Here is a 23,278-nt window from a genome sequence, read left to right on the forward strand (position 1 = left end):
CCGTCACTTTCTCTAAAGTCCAAGGATGCATGTCCGCCTTTAATCCCAACAGTTTACTCAAAACAATTGCTATCACTGGGTAAAAATTACTAAGTTCCTCCTTTTCAACAACCTCTGCATTTCCTTTTACATTTGGGGTGGTTCTCGTATCGTGCACCTTGAAAATCAAGGCAAAATACTGACTCAGTCTCTCTGCAACATCTGTTCCCCATTATTAACTCCTCAGTCTCATCCCCTTATGGGACTTTAACTACTCTCTTCCTTTTTATATACTTATAGAATCTGTTGGCATTCATTTTTATATTTTGCGCTAGATTTCTTTCATAATTTACCTTTGCTCTTTTTATTACATTTTTAGTAACCCTTGGTTGGTCTTTAAAACATTTCCCAATCCTCCAGCCAGCCATTGATCTTTGCAATACGATATGTCTTATTTTTTGCGTTTACGTTATCTTTAACCTCCTTCCTTAGTCACCGATGTATTTCCCCTTCTTACAATCTCTTCTTCTCTGGAATATATATTTAGTTGGGAGGAAATGAATATCTCCTTAAATGTCTGCCACTGTTCATCAACTGTCCTACCTTTCAGTCTTTCTGCCCAGTCTATGTAATTACCTTGGTTTAACACCAGAACATTGTGTGGGATTCAAGTTTACTGCCCTTAAAATGCATTTGAAATTCAAGCACGCAATGACTCACCCTTGAATCACTTTATATCCATTCTGTTATATTTCCTCATACCAGCTACCTTAAATTTTCTAACACTCGTATGAGCAGTTTCTGAAATTCTACCCTCAATCTATCCAATCATCTATTCAAAACACGACATTAGCCAAATATGATCTGCCTTAACAAATCAAGGTGCACTTATCCCCTCCAAATTAGCACCTCAATGTTTGCACAGAGCACAGTACAAGTCCAAGTTTAGCTGTCCTTAGTTATTGTGCTTCAAGATTTAGAAATTCTAATTAGGGCTGCAAGGAAGATGTGATGACTGAAAGAAATGATTAATTATCTAAAGTAGACGTTTTGGCAAGCATCTGTACAATTTTGTAAAATAAGCTATCTGGGTCAGAAATAGGTACTTTTATTGAAATGGAGCTAAATATAATTTGTAGGGAAGTAGTAAATGAGCAAATGTATTCTTTCTTGCTCTAACTTTACTTAGATTTATTTAATGTAATTTAGTTCACCGTTAGGATGGTCATCTTTATTAATTTCAGATACAAGAATAAACTACAATACCTTGCCAGAGTTTCATACAAAATTGACGCCACTTCTTTGTAGGCTTTGAAGTTATAGCTGACAGTCTGAAGATCAGGGCATAGTTGCTTTGCTTGTCCAAAAAACATTCCATTCTTAATACCAGTCCGTCTGCCATGGAATGACAATAAAGCCAATTACATGCACATTTGCAACTAAACAAATATTGGTAAAATTAAATACAGGATTCTGAATGGAGGAATATAGTCAGACTCGCACCATGTTCAACTTTCCAAGTTCCAGGGTGTTTTTGATCTGTATGATATCCCAATTGAATACCAAGGTTCCACTTACATAGGTCCAGATTTAACATTACTGGATAGCATTTCTATAAATAATTACTGAAGCAATAAATACTTTTATAAAGAAACTATTCTAAGAACAATCAAGACTTAAATAAATCAGGTGCAACATATTGGGCTGGAATTTGTAGACAGCAGTGAGGCAACAGTGCTCACTGCTAACCTCGAAGAAAGTCCTCCACAAAGATCTAACAATCTCTGTGACATGGGTTTTCCCCTTTCCCAATGGCAATTCAGCTCTGTCACCAAGTACAAGGGCATGTCTTTGAATCCAGTACCAGTGATGTGAACAAACAGTTATGGAGCTAATCACTCTGCGTATTCACATACAGTAAACCAGAATATTAAAATTACTGAACCCCTTCACTTTAAATTTTCAGTTAGCAAAATAAATGATTGTGATGGGATTTAGACAGAAACTAAATTAATGCAAACTTTTTTCAAAATGTATTTTTATTAATGGAAAAATTTGCCATTCTTCTGGCTCCTTACAGAGCCAGAAGAGGGTGACAATAACTATGAAGTTAATATGCTGTCAAAAACCCAGTTATACCTCAGTCAAAAAGTATAACAATTTCAAGGGTTTTTACAATGTAGAAATGAGGGTTTATATCTGATCATGGCAGCAACAGAGTGTGCAATCTGTAGAGACTTCCACACTGCACCATATGGAACAGCATAGAATCAGTGACAGCAGTATCTGGATTTTTGTGTCAGTCTGCACATGTACGAACTCCCGAGGGTGACAGTTTCAGTGGAGAAATTTTGGCACATGTTCACAGTTTTGTTGCTGCCACCTCAAATTCCAGGCCATATATGAAATGCACAAATTTATTAATATACACATTTTTAGAATTATCCTGCAAATCAAACAGCTTTTATTTATTTACCTAGCTTCATAGCTACAGGATGCAATTTCTGCCATTGACAAAGTGACCACATCCACACTAGTACCATTCACGCAGGCAGAATTTGGATTCTCCCAGGTATTGTCATCCAATTTATCAGGCACTTTTTTCTCTTCTATGAAAAGTAATGAAATGCAAAATTATCACACTGCAACTGATTTTAGTTACATCTATTTTTCTCTCCCACATTAAAATCAAAATCCCAAAAAAGTAATATAGAATGCAAAACGGTTATCCAAATAAGTAAGTGTCGTACTGGCATTAGGGATCCCTCCACCTACACTATTAATATTATCTAATAAGTTTATTATATACCTTTCTCGTTAACAAAGTCATTTATTTGTTCCCTTCAAAATCAGTAAAACCATCCATTGATAAAGTATATTTAGCCTGGGCTAACTGAATTGATTCCAATAATTTATATTCCTATGAGTTTTAATTAAGCTTATCATTCCCAAAGCTTCATGTTTTAGTATTCTCGACAAAAAAAAAAGCTTCAAGTCAATCTGGATGAGAGTGACAAAGTATTAATTAAGCATTCAAAGGGAGAATCATTATGTGCACTTGCAAAACTTAACATTTCTGCTTAAAAACTTGTTGGTGGTTCTATTTTTAATCTCTGAGGAATGCCCATGCAAAACAATCCCTTAAGTTTGGGACCAGAGTGTTCACAGCGCAAAAGGAGGACTTTAACTTTTTTATTAGCAGGTAAGGGGTGACAGTGAATCTTACACGCATTATCTAACCTGACTGATTCTTATTTTCATTGACATTGATGAAAAGAAAACAAGCATGTTGTAAAATAGGCAGCGGATTTCCTACTGTCCATTTAGTGTCCCAGGGGTAAACGTAAAAATATCTCAAAATGGGTGAGAGCTGTTTATTGAATAAAAAATGCACTAATGAACGACTTATTTTCTTTGGGTCTTCAAGGAAACAACTTTAATGTCCAGCTCATTAGCTAATTTCTGCACTTTTAAAAGAAACTTGAGACTAAACTTTGCTTTTGAGAAATTAGCCCTTAAATATTATTAAAGCCCAAAATTCCTTCCAAGATAAACACAAATGACCAAAAATCCCAAAATCTGATGTGCACCAACTGAGATCTATGCAACTTCTTTGCAATAACTGAAGATAAGTACACATTAAGACAAAGATAAATGCTTACCTGTCTGGCCTCTCTTCAGCTTCTTTTGGTAATACTGCCTTTCAAACTGTGGGTTAGTGTTTGGTCGGATCGCCATGCGACCATGACCTCGGTTGTGAGTAACAGCTATCGGTTTTCCTACAAATCAGAAAATGAAAAGATTTATTTCACATTTTTCTGCACTACACAGAAAGCTAAACCCAATTTTTCCCTTGGGGTGGGGATGAGAGAAAGGCAAAGAACGCAAGTAAAGTCAATTATAGGAATTATATTCCAATATAAAATGGGTATTAATAGAACCTCCAGTCCAAAAACATCTGCCTGAACAGACGTTCATGTGGTTTTTGCCAATATACATTTGATGTAAAACTCTGAAAATTATCATCCACAACTCTGGCTACTTTCAAACAAAAAGTTCTCAATTGCTCCAGAGCCTATTCTACTAACTACTGTTCAAATAAAAATACCCTCAAATGTCTCTTACACAACAAAGTAATGTAGAGCTTGTGGACATTTATCCAGAACAATTGGGTTGAACCATGATGAGCAAATTCAACATTTTGTATGCTCTGTTTTTGAATCACATCTCTGTTACCACACGTAATTTTGTACAATTCTACCTATTGATTCCATTTGCATTGCACATTGAGGGGTTATAGCCATTAAAACAGCATCTGCCTAGGAAAAGGTCAAAGCTCTACATTGGGGGGAATTTTACCATTTTGAGTCTAAGTGCCGGATCTGGGTGTCAAATAGATCTGCACCTGGAATCCTCTTTCCAGCGTGCCCATACGCGTTTTGCCGGTTCTGGCCCGATCCGTGCTGTGGGCAGGGCTTAGCGCTGGCGGACCAATTGGAGCTCTGAACTGCGCATGCGCAGTTCGAAAAAAATCTGACAGCGCGCCCGGGCGTGAAAAAAAAGGAGAAAGCGGAGAGAGCGGCTCTCTGACGTTCATCCTCTGGTCAGTGGGGGGGGGGGGGGGGGGGGGGGGGATGTGTGTGTGTGACCGATCATCCCCTGGGGGTGGGGAGAGGTGGTGTGACGTCTCATCCTCTGGTCGGGGGGGGTTCCGCTGCGTGTCTGCGGCCGATCCCTCCTGGCACCATCACTGGTACACTACGAGCCACAGCCATCTCTCCCGCTCTCTCGCACCTGCAGGGAAGAGCAATCTGTGGCTGGTAGTGTACCAGTGATGGTGCCAGGAGGGATCGGCCGTAGACAGGCAGCGGGAACCCCCCCCGACCAGAGGATGAGACGTCACACCCCCTCACCTCCCCCACTCCCCCAGGGGATGATTGGTCACACCCCCTCTCCTCCCTCCCCAGGGGATGATACATCACACCCCCTCTCCTCCTCCTCCCCCCCCCCCCCCCCCCCCAAGGGGATGATCGGTCACACCCCCTCACCAGGGATGAGACGTCACACCCCCTCTCCTCCTCCCACCCATCCCCCGCCCCGACCAGAGGATGACCTGGGTCAGAGAGCCATTGCAGTCTCTGACCCCGCTCTTCGGAGGCTGCAGCGGCGACTTCAGACTTTTATTTTGCAGGTCGGTAACAGCGCGGACGCGGATCAGGCCAGAAGGCGGTAAAGTGGGATTGGTGGTAGAGTTGGGCGCGCGGTTCATTAAGTCGATTTAAATGCATGCAAATGCATTTAAATCGTTGCGCCGCCCGATTCAGGCGTGGGCCGGACCCGCACCCAAATCGAGTGTTAGTAAAGCCGCGATCTGCTCAGAATCGGGTGCAGATCGCGGTATAGGCCCGACGCCCACCTTTACTGCGATTTCGCGCCCGTTTAGTTTTGGTAAAATCAGGCCCATTTTCTTTAGGTCTCCTTTTCCTCGTGATCCAATACTTCAATTTAATGTCCTCAGGTATGAAACAAAACAAGTTGCCCAGTAACCAAGACCCATAATTTTATAGCATGAGTCTTGTATGGAAACCTGACCTGTCAACAACATCTACAGGTTGAATCAGCATTTACTGTACCCAACTAGATCTAGCAACCGTCCTTTGAATTCTCTTGTAATTCATCACTTTTAAGGCCTCAAGGTAGCTAACCAGGTTAACTCTGCTGCCAAGTTTTCTTCATATCTATTGTGCAGCTCTAAATTGGTTACTGAGCCCACTGTTGTTCAATTTTCACTTGGCAGATGCTTGCTCAAGTTCTATTCAAACTGTCTCCCTTACTCAACAGATTCTCCATTCTATTTTCTACATTACAATAGTGATTGCCCTTTATATATTTTTCACTAGGTGTAAAGAGGTATGGAACATTATGAAGCCAAAGGAAGTTAGGTAAATGCAAGTTTTTCTTTCCCCCCTCACAGTCCCTGTTAAACTGATAGCCAGTTGGTGAAGGATGATACCAGAGCCAATTTTTACTCAGTTCAGATTTCTTCACAGAGTGAAACACTGGGGGTGGGATTTGAAGGCCTCCTTGTAGAACAATAGATCTTGACAACATTTTGCGAAGTTGATTTTCTTAAGCCTATGTATATTGTGCTCTCAAAACTCTACGCAAACCCCAGTGAGATTACTCCCCTAATGCAGTTTACACAACACAATTCGCACAGTATCTCATCAGTTGAAACACTGATAACAATAGTGAAATGTTTACAAACCTTTCAGCTCTGGATGATCCCGAATGCCCACTGATACAAAGAAACAGTCCATATCAACGTGCATTATACAGTTCTGTTGTCTTGGTGGATCTACAGCACTTGCAGCACCTGCAAGAAAAAAAATGTGAACATGGGAGGGGAGACTAGGACGCGGGGGCACAGCCTTAGAATAAAAGGGAGTCACTTTAGAACAGAGATGAGGAGAAATTTCTTCAGCCAGAGAGTGGTGGGTCTGTGGAATTCATTGCCACAGAGGGCTGTGGAGGCCGAGACGTTGAGCGTCTTCAAGACAGAAATTGATAAATTCTTGATTTCTCGAGGAATTAAGGGCTATGGGGAGAGAGCGGGTAAATGGAGTTGAAATCAACCATGATTGAATGGTGGAGTGGACTCGATGGGCCGAATGGCCTTACTTCCGCTCCTATGTCTTATGGTCTTATGGTCTTATGGAGTAAACATTTGTACTCTAAATGGCTTCCTAATTCTTCAATATGGCAGACAGCAAATATATAGTCATTGTGGTGAACAGCATGTGCTTCATCTGTCATACTATTAAAGGTCAGAAAATCTGCCTCCAGCATCCATGCCTGAAACAGGCATTTAAAAAAATTCTCATGGGTTGTGAGCTTCACTGACAAGGCCAGGATTTAGTGTCCATCCATAACACTGAGGAGGTGGTACTGAGCTCCATTCTTGAATTGCTGCAATTCAACAGTAGGTACATCTGCAGTGCTGTTAGGAATGGTGTTTCAGGTTTTTGACTCAGCAACATTGAAGGAAAGGTGATGTATTTTCACATCAGGATGGTTTGCAGCATGGAGTGGGACTTGTAGGTGGTGGTGGTTCTATGCTTCAGCTGCCCTTGGACCTCTGGTAGTAGAGATCACGGATTTGGAAGGCACTGTCAAAGGAGCTTTGATGCGTTGGCGTCGTGCATCTTGTAGCCATGGTGCATTGGTGGTGGTAGAGTGAATGTTTAAATTGGTTGATGTGGTGTCAATCAAGTGGGCTGCTTTGCCGTGGATGCTGTTAAGTTACTTGAGTGTTGTTGGAGCTGCTCCCATCCAAGCAAATGGGGAGTATTCCATCAGATTCCTGACTTGTGCTTTGTTGATGGTGGACAGGCTTTGGGGAGTCAGAAGGTGAGTTACCTGCCACAGAGTTCTCAGTCTTTGACTGCTCTTGTAATCACAGTATTTATATGACTGGTTCAGTTAAGTTGCTGGTCAATGGTAATTTCATTTTTGCCTTTGTAGATGCAAATAAGTGGATCAATGTCTAATCTGCTAAAATTTCTCACTATTCCAAGATCATCCTGGAAAGTAATGCTCACCGTCGACTTCTTTTCTCTAATAAAAATTGCTTTCTTAAAGCCTTGTCCCTTCTACCATAAGCTCCAACAATTGTAAGAAGTTCATAGATCTCTTTGTCACCATGATCGGGACAACCCAATCAGCTGCCTCTGCCAAGTCTCTCCCTTCCACTAGCCCACCTGGCAAATTTCCTTTAATGCTCCCCCATGCCCTAGGACTGAATCGCATTTTCCACTCATTTCTTTCTCATTTTTCCTCATGCCCTCTCGAAGCTCATTTTTTCCATGAATCCCACCCTTTGTTCCCACGATCCTATTCCCATTAAAAGAGAAAATGCTAGATAATCTCAGTAGGTCAGGCAGCATCTGTAAAGAGAGAAAAGAGCTGGCGTTTTGAGTCTCGATGACCCTTTGTCCAGCTTTGACAGAAGATCATCTGGACTCGAAATGACAGCTCTTTTCTCTCCTTACAGATGCTGCCAGACCTGCTGAGGTTTTCCAGCATTTTCTCTTTTGGTTTCAGATTCCAGCATCCGCAGTAATTTGCTTTTATCCTACCCCGCTAAACTACTGTTCACTCAACTTTCCCTTCTGGCCCATGTTAGCCAATATTGTAAACAGGTGTTGCCCCCTTTAAAACAGCCATCATCAATTTCCTTGCAAACTACCATCCTATCACCAACCTCCTTTCCTTTTCAATGTCCTTGAATGTGTTACTGCTTCCCAAATCCATTTTTCCAGAACTTCATACTTGAATCCCTCCAAACAGATTTCTGCGCCTACCACAGTGCCGAAAAAACGTTTTACAAAGTCACAAATAATATCCCATATGTCTATGAGCTGTGATCTTTGACATGGTTGACCATATCTTCCTCCTCTAATTCCTTTCCACTGTCATCAAACTGGATGGTCTGCTCTCAAATGATTCCTTTATCTATCTAATTGCACAATCACTTGCAATGGGTTCTCTATCTTGATCATGTATATCACACCTGGTGTTCCCCAAGGATCGATCCTTGGCTCCTTATTTTACTATATACTAACCGCCTGATTCATCATTTGAAGACACACGTTTTGACATGCTGACACCCAGCCCTACCTCACCAACACCTCAAATGACTTCTCCCCTACAGTTAAATTATTAGACTGCTTACCCAACATCCAATATTGGATAAGGAATATTTCCTACAACTAAATATTGGAAAGACTCAAGTCACTTGTTTTCAGGCCCTGTCCGAAACAATTTTCCCCAGCCACCATAAGAACATGAGAAATAGGAGCAGGAGTAGGCCATCTAGCCCCTCAAGCCTGCTCCGCCATTCAATAAGATCATGGCTGATCTGATAGTGGGTTCAGTTCCACTTACCCGCCCGCTCCCCATAACCCTTAATTCTCTTAATGGTTAAAAATCTATCTATCTGTGACTTAAACACATTTAACGAGGTAGCCTCTACTGCTTCATTGGGCAGAGAATTCCAAAGATTCACTACCCTCTGGGAGAAGAAGTTCCTCCTCAACTCTGTTCTAAATTGACTCCCCTGTATTTTGAGGCTATGCCCCCTAGTTGTTGTTTCCATTGTAAGTGGAAATAACCTCGCTGCTTCTACCCTGTCTAACCCCTTCATTATCTTATATGTCTCTATAAGATCTCCCCTCAACCTTCTAAACTCCAATGAGTACAGGCTCAGTCTACTCAATCTCTCCTCATAAGCTAACACCCTCATCTCCGGAATCAACCTGGTGAACCTTCTCTGTACCCCCTCCAAAGCGAATATATCCTTTCTTAAATAAGGTGACCAAAATTGTACACAGTACTCTAGGTGCGGCCTCACCAGTACCCTGTACAGTTGCAGCATGACCTCCCTGCTTTTATACTCCATCCCTCTCGTGATAAAGGCCAACATTCCATTTGCCTTCTTGATTACCTGCTGCACCTGCAAACTGAGTTTTTGTGATTCATGCACAAGGACCCCCAGGTCCCTCTGCACAGTAGCATGTTGTAATTTTTCACCATTTAAAAAATAGTCCATTTTACTATTATTCCTTCCAAAGTGGATAACCTCACACTTACCAGCATTATACTCCATCTGCCAGAACCTTGCTCACTCACTTAGCTTATCCAAATCTCTCTTTTAAACAGTGGCGTTACATTAGCTGTTTTCCAATCAGCTGGCACCTCCCCAGAGTCCAGTGAATTTTGATAAATTACAACTAATGCATTTGCTATTTCTTCTGCCATTTCTTTTAGTACCCTGGGAAGCATTCCATCCAGACCAGGGGACTTGTTTACCTTTAGTCCCATTAGCCTACCCAGCACTATCTCTTTAGTAATAGTGATCGTTTTAAGGTCCTCACCCCCTACAGTCCCATGACTCTCCAAATTGTCCTCCACGCAATTTGCTTTCCCACTCGTCTTTGTGTCATCCGCAAACTTTATTACCCTACACTCGGTCCCCTCCTCCAGGTCGTCTATGTATATAGTAAATAGTTGAGGCCCCAGCACCAATCCCAGCGGCACGCCAGTAGTCACTGATTGCCAACCGGAAAAGCACCCATTTATTCCGACTCTCTGCTTTGTTAGATAGCCAATCCTCAATCCACGCTAACACTTTACCTCCAACTCAGTGTACCTTTATCCTATGCAGCAACCTTTTGTGAGGCACCGTATCGAATGCCTTCTGGAAATCTAAATACACATCCACCGGTTCCTCTCTGTCAACCGCACTCGTTATATCCTCAAAAAATTCCAGTAAATTAGTCAAACATGACTTTCCCTTCATGAATCCATGCTGCGTCTGCTTGATGGAACCATTCTTTTCCAGGTGTCCTGCTATTTCTTCCTTAATGATAGATTCCAGCATTTTCCCAACTACAGATGTTAAGCTAACCGGCCTGTAGTTACCTGCCTTTTGTCTACCTCCTTTTTTAAACAGTGGCGTTACATTAGCTGTTTTCCAATCAACTGGCACCTCCCCAGAGTTGTGGAGATGCCGGCGTTGGACTGGGGTAAACACAGTAAGAAGTTTAACAACACCAGGTTAAAGTCCAACAGGTTTATTTGGTAGCAAAAGCCACACAAGCTTTCGAGGCTCTGAGCCCCTTCTTCAGGTGAGTGGGAATTCTGTTCACAAACAGAACAGTTCTGTTTGTGAACAGAATTCCCACTCACCTGAAGAAGGGGCTCAGAGCCTCGAAAGCTTGTGTGGCTTTTGCTACCAAATAAACCTGTTGGACTTTAACCTGGTGTTGTTAAACTTCTTACTGTGACCTCCCCAGAGTCCAGTGAATTTTGATAAATTACAACTAATGCATTTGCTATTTCTTCTGCCGTTTCTTTTAGTACCCTGGGATGCATTCCATCCGGACCAGGGGACTTGCCTACCTTTAGTCCCATTAGCCTACCCAGCACTACCTCTTTAGTAATAGTGATCGTTTTAAGGACCTCACCCTCTACAGTCCCATGACCGTCAATTATTGGTAAGCTATTTGTGTCCTCCACTGTGAAGACCGACACAAAAAACTTGTTTAAGGCCTCGGCCATTTCCTCGTTTCCTATTATTAAATCCCCCTTCTCATCTTCTAAGGGACCAACATTTACTTTAGCCATTCTTTTCCGTTTTATATATTTGTAAAAACTTTTACTATCAGTTTTCATATTTTGTGCTAGTTTACTTTCATCATCTATCTTTCCTTTCTTTATTGCTTTCTTAGTAGTTCTTTGTTGTTTTTTAAAACCTTCCCAATCTTCTAGTTCCCCACTAATTTTGGCCACTCTGTATGCATTGGTTTTTAATTCGATACTCTCCTTTATTTCCTTAGTTATCCATGGCTGGTTATCCCTTTTCTTACATTCCTTCTTTTTCACTGGAATATATTTTTGCTGAGTACTGAGAAAAATCTCCTTAAAAATCCTCCACTGTTCCTCAACTGTCCCACCAATTAGTCTGTGTTCCCAGTCTACATTAGCCAACTCCGCCCTCATCCTATTGTAATCCCCCTTGTTCAAGCAGAGGACACTGGTTTGGGACCCTACTTTCTCACCCTCCATCTGTATTAGAAATTCAACCATATTGTGATCACTCATTCCAAGAGGATCCCTCACAAGGAGATCATTAATTTTACCTGTCTCATTACACAGGACCAGATCCAAGATAGCTTGCTCCCTCGTAGGTTCTGTAACATACTGTTCGAGGAAACTATCGCGACAGCATTCTAAGAACTCTTCCCCAAGTCCACTGCATCCGACTTGAGTTGACCAATCAATATGGAGGTTAAAATCCCCCATGATTATTGCTGTTCCATTTTTACATGGATCTGTTATTTGTTTATTTATAGCCTGCCCCACCTTGAAGTTATTATTTGGGGGCCTATAAACTACACCCACCAGTGACTTTTTCCCCTTACTATTCCTTATCTCCACCCACATTGATTCCACATTTTGCTCCTTAGAGCCTATATCGTCTCTCACTACCGCCCTGATGTTATCCTTAATTAACAGAGCTACCCCACCTCCTTTTCCTTCCTGTCTATCCTTCCGAATTGTCTGATACCCCTGGATATTTAGTTCCCAGTCCTGGTCACCCTGCAACCACGTTTCTGTAATGGCCACTAGATCATACCCATTTGCACTGATTTGTGCCGTCAACTCAACTGATTTGTGCCACCAACACCATCCCTCTTCCTGGCAACAGTCTGAGATTAAGTCACTCTGTTCACAACCTTTGTGTCTCATATGATCTCAACATTAGCTTCCAACCTCATAATCATATTATCACCTCTGTAGTACCGCCCAACTTCACCAATGTCTAACCTCATCTGCTCTTTAAACCCTCATTCATGCTTCATTATCTCTAGGCTTGACAATTCCATCGCACTCCTGGCTGGTCTCCCTCATCCTATCATCCACCAACCTGAGGTCCAAAACTCTACAGCCTACATCTTAACTTCCTCTATCCCCTCTTACCCGTCTGCTCACTGACCCACAACTGATCAAGCTCCTGATCAAACAACATCTTGATTTTAAAACTTTTGTCCTTGCTTTCAAATCTGTCCATGGTTTTGCTCCAACCCATGTCTGTAACTTTCTCCAGCCCCACAGCACTCCAAGAAACCTAGAGTCCTCAAATTCTGGCCTCTTATCCATCTTCAATTTTAACTGCTCTCCGCTTCTTTAACTTGTCTCCCTTCTTTAAGGCATTCTTTAAAATCTACCTCGTTGAAGAAATGTTTGGTCACCTGATCTAATATTTTGTGACTCGGTATCATACTTTATTTTATTATGATTCTGTTAAATGCTCAGTATGCTTCATTACATCAAATACGCCATAAACTGTTATTGGGGGTGGGGGAGGTCCCCTAAATAGGCTGGCCGTAAAGCTGCACAGTAAGAGTTTTAACAACACCAGGTTGAAGCTGCAACCAGCAAGTTAAGTCTTTCAAATATACTTACCTGAACTTGGAGCTAGTGCTCCTTCCAACCCTACATGAAATAAACACCAGCCACCACCGCTCCAGTCAACTACTCCCTTGCTCTCTATTGACAATTCACACCCTTACCTAGCTACTGATCAACTTCACCCGTCATATTCCAAATCTAATTAATGATCAACCCTGTAAAGACATGTCTCCTTTCTCACTCAGGTGAGGGTCGCTACTAGCATTGCACTAACTACCTCAATCTTCAGTGATGCTTCACCAGCCTCTTAAGCCTTGCAGTTTGCCTACTTCAGTGGTTCCCAAACTTTTTTCACTGGGCCGCACTTTTGGAATAAAAATTTGCTTGCGCCACACCAAGTTTTTATTGATAAGAAATACATTCAAAAACAAAAAAAAAAACAACTCCTAGCACAGTGCTTGATTCATAACATAGAACACCAACTACTTTATAATATGATCATGGGACATCCAGAAAGTATAAAACAATGCATCACTTGATGCTCTTGCTCTCACTTTGGAAAATATCTATCCATGTTTAAATGTTTCTTTGATTGTCCTTGAATCTTCCCACCACACTTGCCATCCTCTCTCACCGCACCAGTTTGGCACGCCGCACCCTTTGGGAACCACTGGCCTACTTCATGGAAATGAGGTCCAATATCCAGAGTATCATTCCGATGCAACAATCTCTCACTGTACCAGGGTGTGTCCAAAAATGAGCATATCTGAAATCCTATGAATAGAGCTTTAGAAGGGATCTGCCAGCAATGGATGCGTTCCAAGCTACTATGAACAAAGGCATTGTTAAAAATTCATATCTTGTTCAAGTGAACTTTTACTTTAAATGACTGAAATGGATAATGACCTTGTAAATCTTCCATTGAAACAACTACCACATTTATTAAAAAGTGAAATTCAATGATACAGGGAACAAGTCTGTAAACACAAAATAATAACTTCGAAGGTCTGCGTTCCAATGAGGAGCCTTAGTCAAAGATTGAGTCAGGGCTATGGATGATTCCCTGACACATACCACCTTTGAGCACGGAATCACTTAAGTTAGCTTATTACTTGTTCAATATTGTTTAAAAAGTATGCATTATCTAAGGTGGCTGTTTAGTTAGATAAAGAGCATGCTTTTGAAATAAGTTAGTAGGATCTTACCGGAATGGTTGGTATCAATAGGATTTCTTCGAATCTTGTCCATGTTAATCCTTTTCAGTTTTTCTCTTCCTGGATAAACACCATTGCTTTCTCTTTGAAGCCTGTTCACATACTCTGTGAACTCACACTTCCACGTTGAAATGTGATGCAGTCTTGAATGGGCATAAAACTCGGATATAAAACTTGGGTCTGCAGGTCTTGAAGACCAATGGGAATCTGCCTTATTGGGTGGAGGCACGGAACTACTTTTCATTTTTGGAATCCCTTGAACTGTGGGGTGGTTAGCCCCATTTATTTTAAAGCACTCACTTAACGAAGATGCTGTAGCAGTCCTAGTGCGTTCAGGCAGCAAAGTGCTGCCTTCTGCCAACTGCTTATCACAGTTTCTGAAATGCATTTCACAGTCATCATTTTCCTCTTCCGGAGTTTCAGGAGTTCCAACTTCCTTTTCCCACAAAGTTTCACTGCACTGTTTTAAATAATCTTGTGTTTTTAAGGCACTATAAGGATTGGGCTCATTCTTTTTAAAAACAGAAAAATGGTCTCTACAGCTATGAACTCCATTATGATTTATATTAGGAAAAGCATGCTCCAATTCCATAAGGTCAAAATCTTCATTGTTTTTGTCCCATCCATTCATTCCATTGTTAGTTTGGTTTGCTTTCTCCTTGTATTTGGCATTGTCATGGTTATTGGTCGTGTTTTTTCTAGAAGAAAGCACCAGAAATCATAACTTTCACCTTTCATTCTGGAGAATGCATTCTCTCTGCAAAATGAGTGTTATATATAGAGTGTATTGGCTAGACTAAATCTACATAAAGAGCAACAGCAGAAAATACTGGAGATACACAACAGTTTCTTCTTAGGTTAAAAAAATAGCTTTAAGAGTGACATTTGAACTATAAATTCATTGCATCGCATGAGGAGAGCAACATAGCAGAAGCAGACACTGGGAATAGGGAGCAGCAGAGAAGGAAAACAAGTTTCCCAAGTTACAGGAGCAGCAGCAATGGGATCAGGGATGGAAAAGTGGTAGCAGACAGACTGCAGCTTTATCTATACATAAAATTAACATTTTTGCTTTGGCTCCTGCCAGACTTCTGCACCAATCATCGAGATGTAAAAGGCCTCTGCTACATGTTCCATTGGCAAGTTTAAAATTTATTGACCTATGGCAAAGCACTTCACCTCCACCAGCTGTTCTCTAGAACATTAAAAAAAGACAAAAAATTCCACTGGTGCAGATGAATTCTGCTATAGTTCCCATGGCACAAAACCAGGGATAGCATGGCTCTTGTTCATAACCATCTTCAGCAAATAAAACACCTGCAGCTCATCAGTGCTCAGGTATTTCACAGGTGCAAATAAGCACTGAAGTAATACATTTGTCTGTTATATGTAATAGAAAGCTGGCAATCAGATAAATTAAACAAAATAGATATGTTTATGAAAGGAAAAATAAAACATAGAAACTAGAAGCAGGAGTAGGTCATTCGGCCCTTTGAGCCTCCTCTGCCATTCATTTTGATCATGGCCGATCACTGAATTCAATTTCCTAATCCCCCCTTCCTCCCATATCCCTTTAGCCCCACGAGTTATTTCTAATTTCTTCTTGAAATCAGACAATGTTTTGGCCTCAACTATATTTGGTGGTAGTGAATGCCCTCTGGGTGAAGAAATTTCTCCTCACCTCAGTTCTAAAAGGTTTACCCCTTATCCTCAAACTATGATCCCTAGTTCTGGACTCTCCCACCATTGGGAACATTCTTTCTGAATCTACCCTGTCTAACCCTGTTAGAATTTTATAAGTTTCTATGAGATCCCCTCTCACTCTTCTAAACTCCAAAATGCTGACCGTTTTGGTCTCTCCTCATATGACAGACCTGCCATCCCAAGAATCAGCCTGGTAAACTTTCGCTGTACTCTCTCTATAGCAAGGACATCCTTTCTCAGATAAGGAAACCAAAACTGCACACAATACTCCATACTCCCTATTCCCAGTGTCTGCTTCTCCACACTCTACACAATTGCAGCAAAACATCCCTTTTCTAAAATCCTCTCGCTATGAAGGCCAATATACCATTTGCCTTCTTTACGGCCTGCTGTACCTCCGTGTTTACTTTCAGTGACTAATGCACGAGGACTCCAAGATCTTGTTGAGTGTCCACCTCTTTCAATTTACACCCATTCAAGAAATAATCTGTCTTCCCATTATTGCTACCAAACTGGATAACCTCACATTTATCCACATTACACTACATCTGCCATGCAGATGCCCACACACAGCCTGTCCAAATCATGTTGAAACATCTCTGCATTCTCCTCACAGCTCACCCTCCCACCCAATTTGGATCACCTGCACATTTGGAGATAATACTTTCAGTTCCCTCTTCCAAATCATTAATATATAATGTGAACAGTAAGGATCCTAGCACAGGTCCCTACAGAACCCCACTAGTCACTGACTGCCAATCAGAAAAAGACACATTTATGCCAACTCTTTGCTTCCTATCTGCTAATCAACTTTCTATCCATCTCAAGACATTATCTGCAATCCCATGTGCTTTAACTTTACATAGTAGTCTGTTATGTGAGACCTTGCCGAAAGTCTTCCTAAAGTCTAATAAATCACATCTACTGGTTCTCCTCTGTCAACTCTACTAGTTACATCCTCAAAAAAATCCAGTAGATGCATCAAGCGTCATTTCCCTTTTGTAAATCCATGTTGACTTTGTCTGATTATACCACTGCCTTCCAAGTGCCAAGTTATGAGATCCTTGATAATAAACTCTAGCAACTTCTCCAGTACCAATGTTAGCCTCACTGGTCTATGGTTCCCTGTTTTCTCTCTACCTCCCTTTTTGAATAGCGGGCTTACATTAGCTACCCTCCAATGTGTAGGAACTATTCCAGAGTCCAAAGAATTTTGAAAAATAACCACCAATGGATCTACTATTTCCGGGGCCATTTCCTTAAGTATTCTTCCAAATTAATTTGGAATCAATAAATTGGGTTATTTAAACTATGATAATGCTAATGAGACCAACATCTTTGTGCAGTGAGGGCTTGAAAGAAAGTCTCCTTGCCCTTGTTTATATTTTCCCATTGACAGGTTTTTCCTATAGCAGTTTGGCTCTCTGTACTCTGCAGCAGCTTCTAAAATGAAAGATTTGCATTTATATGGTACCTTTCATGACCACAGGATATTCCAAAGTGGTTTATAGCCAATTAAATAGTTTTAAAGTGAAGTCACTGTTGTAGTCTAGGACTGCACTCAACAAGCTCCCACAAACAGTAATGTGATAATAATTAGATAGTCCATTTTTCTACTTTGATTGGAGGACAAAATCTGGCCAGGACATTGGGGTTAACTCCACTGTTCTTCTTCATTATGGTGCCATGGGAACTTGTAGATCCATTGGAGACACTTTGGCTTCACTCATCTTTTGAAAAATGACACTTCCAACACTGCAGCATTTCTTCAGGACTGGAGTGCCACCCTTGATTTTTGTGTTCAAGGTCTGGGATGGGTTTGAACCCACACCTTCTGACACAGAGGTGAGTGTGCTACTTAACTGAGCTACAGCTGACAACTATATTATCCAATCAGATTTCACTCCATCCCAGATCTGGCTGCTGAACCATGTAAAACTCTATCAGGCACTGCTCTCCTGCTAAAATGGCTCACTATTCCAGGATCTTCCTGTAATGCAAAAGGTGGCCCATGGTTTATTTTCTTTACTGAAAACTGTATTCTCAAACCCCTTTCCCCCTTGTTCCCTCCAACATTAAGTGTCACCAAGATCAGGACCATCCGATGAGCTAATTTTGCCGTATTTCTTCCTTCCGCTAGCCCACCTGGCCAAGCTCCCTTTAATGTGCCTCCCTGCTCTCATCCTGCACTTTCATCTAAACCAACTATTAGGCCAGTTTTGGCAACACCATATACGTGAATAGGATAGAAATTGGGTACTTTGCAGTGAGGAATTCATCCGATGACCCATTCAAAATCCACCCACCATCTAAAAGGTGCATCAATATTCATACTTGCAGAAACAACTGAACTCAAGAATCTTGACAGCATCTAGGACAGGGCAGCCTGGTTGACCAGTGCCTCTGCCAGTGGACTGAACATCTACCAATGGTGCAGCATGTACAAACAACAGCGCACATGCAGCAACTCACCAAGTTAGTTTGACAGCACTTCTCTCCCGTATGACTGCTAAAGACAGACAAGAGCAGAAATGTCATATCAGCTCCAAGCTTTCCTGCCTTCTTGACTAAGATTTAAATTGCCATTCCCGTTGGATGAATATCCACAAATACCCCACTGTGGGAACACCATCACCAGATCAGTTTGAGTAGTGCGAGAAGGACCACCACCCCATCAGGATAACTGGGGTTGGGAAATAATTGTGGTCTTGCCAATATCTCCCACCTCGTGAGAATAAGTATAAAACGCACACAAGTATCAGATTAAAATATATTTGGATCACACAGTAGCCTTGGGGTTGGTGGGAATAAAGAACAATCTTTAATTACTTCCGTTTCTATCACTTATTGCAATATGCAGAACAACTTGCAATTTACATATTGAGACTCAGTTTGAGAGAACTGAGCCAACCATTTCAATACACTAAATGGATTAAACTTAATCACAAAACTTTCTTAAAGCAAGCATTTTTTTTATTTGATCATGGGATATGGGCATTCCATTTATTGCCCATCCGAGGGCATTTAAGAATAAACCACATTGGTGGTTCCACACATTGCTGTGGATCTGGAGATCACAAATAGGCCAGACCAGTTAAGGACAATAGATTTCAGAGACACTAGTGAACCAGATCTTTTTTTCACAACAATTGATAATTAGACTTTTATTTCAAGATTTTTTTTATTGAATCCAAATTTCACCTTCTGCCATGGTGGGATTTGAACCTGGGTATCCAAAGCATTACCCTGGTTCTCTGGATCACTAGCCCAGGAGAGATACCACTACACCACAGCCCCCCCTCCCCCACCTTGATTTAGTACAGCAAACTGCAACTGCTTTTGCATTTCGCTGTATGAACCAGAAACCCATCCTAGAATCACCTGACATCCTTCTGGGAAACTACCAACATTAACTTTTAGATTGTTTTCAACTCTGAACTAATATAAACACCAATATATCTTCAGTCTTAAATGTCTGAGGCACCAAAATGAGAATTACAGGGTAAAGATGAAAACATTAAATCATAATTTAAAATAGTGTCAGTGAACTTACACGTTTCTACTAAGTTTATAAATATTGCTTGGGCCTGGTGTGGGTTCTTCAGGTTTGCTCACAGTGAAGTTCAATCCCTTTTGGACACTTGACTGCTTGGTATAGAGCTGATAGGGAATGTAAGAGAGTAGGTATCCAGCTTTTATACTGCAAAGCAAACAGAAGAATCAAAATATGTGTTAACATGTTATCTCCACCAACACAGCTGGGAAGAGAACAGTAAACATTGATAAACTTCTAAGAATATATTCTCTCACAGAGAAACTATTACGCAGATGGACAAAAAGTTCACAAGGAAGAATATTTACCTACATAAAAATGGTCTGATTAAAGGGTGAGATTAAAATGAAAAATTACAGGCAAGTGCAGTGGACTATAACATACCAAATTCAGAAACTGAACTCATAACTTTGATTTTTAAATCCTGATAAAGGTTAAATTCATTTCACCTCTGATTTAATCAACACAGCAGAAAACAGTCACATTTATACAAAACCTTGTTTTTTCCACAGATAACATGGATATAAATGCAAGATTTCAAATGTGAAAGATTTAGAGATTTTGAATAGTGTCAAACCAGTTCCTAGTGGAAATAAGTCCACAACACTAAATTGTTCACCTCAGAACCAAATTTCCTCTCAACTTTCTCTTCTCAAAGTAGAACAGTCTCAGCTTCTTTAACCTTTCCTCTGAACTAAAATCCCTCATCCTCGAACCGTTTTTGCAAATCTTTTCTGCACCCTCTTCCATGCCTTCACATCCTTTCTAAAGTCAGTGCTCAGAATTGGACACAATACTCCAGTTGAGGCTGAAACATTTTATAAAGATTCACCACCTTGCTTTTGTATTCTAAATCCTAATTTATAAAGCCCAGAATCCTGTATGCCTTACTAACCACTTCCTCAACTTGTTCTGCTATCTCCAAATATTTTCACACATCTGCCCCCAGGTTACTTTGCTCTTGCATCTGCTTTAGAATGGTTTCCTTTATTTTATATTGTCTTTCCACATTCTTCTTCCCAATATATATCACTTCCCATTTCCCTGCATTAAATTTTATCAGCCACATGTCTGTCCATGCCGCCAACCTGCCTACATCCTCTTGGAAGTCTCCGTTCTCCTCATAGTTCATAATACTCTCAAGTTTGCATCTATCACTATATACATACTTCCAGTTTGAAAAACAACTGTTCACCACTACTCTCTCTTTCCTATCATTCAACTAGCTTTGTATCCATGCTGCCACTGTCCCTTTTATTCCATGGTTCTCAGCTCTGCTAACAAGTTTGTTATATGGTATTTTATCGAATACCTTTTGGACATCTATGTATATCACTTCAACTGCATTACCCTTATCAAGCCTCTCCATCAACCTCATCAAAAATCTTAAATTGAGTTAGTTGAACATGACTAGTCTTAACAAATTTGTGCTGGCTCTCAAAATTAATCCACATTTGTCCAAGTGAGTTAATTTTGTCCAGAATTATAATTTCTAAACATATTTCCACCACGCAGGTTAGATTGACTGCCTTGTAATCACTGGGTTTTTTCTTAGCTCTTTTTCGAACAAGGGTGCAACATTCGTAATTCTTCAGTCCTCCGGCACCATCACTGTACCTAAAGAGGATTGGGAGATTATAGCCAGTGTCTCCACAATTTTCACCTTTACTTTCTGCAGTATCTTCTGATGCAGCCAATCATGTCCTGTTCACTTATTACCTTTCAGTATAACCGACCTTTCTAATACCTCCTCTTTATCACTTGTTAGATCATCCAGTGACTCAACTATCTCCTCCTTCATTATGATTGTAGAAACATCTTCTTTCTTGGTAAAAACAGATGCAAAGTACCCATTTAATACTTCAGCCATGTCCTCTGCCTCCATGGATAAATCTCCATGTTGATCCCTAATCAGTCTTGCTCCTCTCTTGATAGACTTAGAAACATAGAAAAATTACAGCACAAAACAGGCCCTTCGGCCTCACAAGTTGTGCCGAACATATCCCTACCTTTTAGGCCTACCTATAACCCTCCATCCTATTAAGTCCCATGTACTCATCCAGGAGTCTCTTAAAAGACCCTATTGAGTTTGCCTCCACCACCACTGACGGCAACCGATTCCACTTGCCCACCATCCTCTGTGTGAAAAACTTCCCCCTAACGTTTCCCCTGTACCTACACCCCAGCACCTTAAACCTGTGTCCTCTCGTAGCAGCCATTTCCACCCTGGGAAAAAACCCCTGAGAATCCACCCGATCTATGCCTCTCAACATCTTATATACCTCTATTAGGTCTCCTCTCATCCTACGTCTCTCCAAGGAGAAAAGACCGAGCTCCCTCAGCCTATCCTCATAAGGCATGCCACTCAATCCAGGCAACATCCTTGTAAATCTCCTCTGCACCCTTTCAATCTTTTCCACATCCTTCCTGGAATGAGGTGACCAGAACTGAGCACAGTACTCCAAGTGGGGTCTGACGAGGGTCTTATATAGCTGCATCATTATCCCCGGAATCCTAAACTCAATCACTCGATTGATAAAGGCCAGCACACCATATGCCTTCTTAACCACCTCTTCCACCTGCGGGGCCGATTTTAGAGTCCTATGGACCCGGACCCCAAGGTCCTTCTGATCCTCTACAGTACTAAGAGTCTTTCCCTGCCAAAATGGACCACTACGCATTTATCTGGGTTGAAGTCCATCTGCCACTTCTCCGCCCAGTCTTGCATCCTATCTATGTCCCTCTGTAACTTCTGACATCTCTCCAGACTATCCACAACCCCCACCAACCTTCGTGTCATCGGCAAACTTACCAACCCATCCCTCCACTTCCTCATCCAGGTCATTTATGAAAATGACAAACAGCAAGGGTCCCAGAACAGATCCCTGGGGCACACCACTGGTGACCGACCTCCATTTAGAAAAAGACCCATCTATACACACTCTCTGCCTCCTTTGGGCAAGCCAGTTGTGGATCCACAGGGCAGCAGCCCCTTGGATCCCTTGCCCTCTCACTTTTTCTAGAGGCCTTGCATGGGGGACCTTATTGAACGCCTTGCTAAAATCCATATAAACCACATCTACCGCTTTCCCTTCGTCAATGTGTTTAGTCACATTTTCAAAGAACTCCACCAGGCTCGTAAGGCACGATCTGCCTTTGACAAAGCCATGCTGAGTATTCTTGAGCATACTAAACCTCTCTAAATGCTCATAAATCTTGTCCCTCAGGATCTTCTCCATCAGCTTACCAACCACTGAGGTTAGACTCACCGGTCGGTAATTTCCCGGGCTATCCCTATTCCCCTTCTTGAAAATAGGAACCACATCCGCAATCCTCCGGCACCTCCCCCGTCACCATCGACGACGCAAAGATCATCGCCAGAGGCTCTGCAATCTCTTCCCTCGTCTCCCACAGTAACCTGGGGTACATCCCATCCGGACCTGGCGACTTATCTATCTTGATGCCATTCAAAGATTCCAGCACAACCTCTTTGTTAAAGTCCACATACTCAATGTTTTCAGTCCACCGCAAGCCCACAGTACATCCACCCATGTCCTTCTCCTCTGTGAAAATCGAGGCAAAATACTCATTAAGCACCTCTGCCATTTCTACTGGTTCCGTACAGATTTTCCCGCCTTCATCTTTTATAGGCCTATTCCTTCACGTCTCATCCTTTTACTCTTCACATATTTATAGAACGCCTTAGGGTTTTCCTTAATTCTACTTGCCAAGGCCTTCTCGTGACCCCTTCTGGCTCTCCTAATTTCCTTCTTTAGTCCCTCCTAATTTCCTTCTACAATTTATAGCGCCTTGGAAGAATTTTGTCATTGGGGGGATGCTATTATCGACCAGA

The 23,278-nt window shown here is 41.5% G+C and overlaps 1 protein-coding gene across 3 annotated transcripts in view; it reads right to left on the minus strand.

Moving 5' to 3' along the window:
- Positions 1-23,278, minus strand: part of rev1 (REV1 DNA directed polymerase) — a 111,571-nt gene that overhangs the window by 56,345 nt on the left and 31,948 nt on the right. For all 3 annotated transcript variants that reach the window (XR_013498877.1, XM_078221928.1, XM_078221930.1), the window contains 6 exons: positions 19,426-19,572; positions 14,160-14,866; positions 6,248-6,355; positions 3,642-3,758; positions 2,456-2,588; positions 1,246-1,374 (listed from right to left, as the gene is read on the minus strand). Coding sequence is in view for 2 of the 3 variants with exons in the window: in XM_078221928.1 (XP_078078054.1) it covers positions 1,246-1,374; positions 2,456-2,588; positions 3,642-3,758; positions 6,248-6,355; positions 14,160-14,866; positions 19,426-19,572 (1,341 nt within the window). In the remaining variant the exon portion in view is untranslated. The remainder of the gene's footprint in view (positions 1-1,245; positions 1,375-2,455; positions 2,589-3,641; positions 3,759-6,247; positions 6,356-14,159; positions 14,867-19,425; positions 19,573-23,278) is intronic.

Source organism: Mustelus asterias, chromosome 10 (assembly GCF_964213995.1).
Source record: "Mustelus asterias chromosome 10, sMusAst1.hap1.1, whole genome shotgun sequence".
Taxonomy (NCBI): domain Eukaryota; kingdom Metazoa; phylum Chordata; class Chondrichthyes; order Carcharhiniformes; family Triakidae; genus Mustelus; species Mustelus asterias.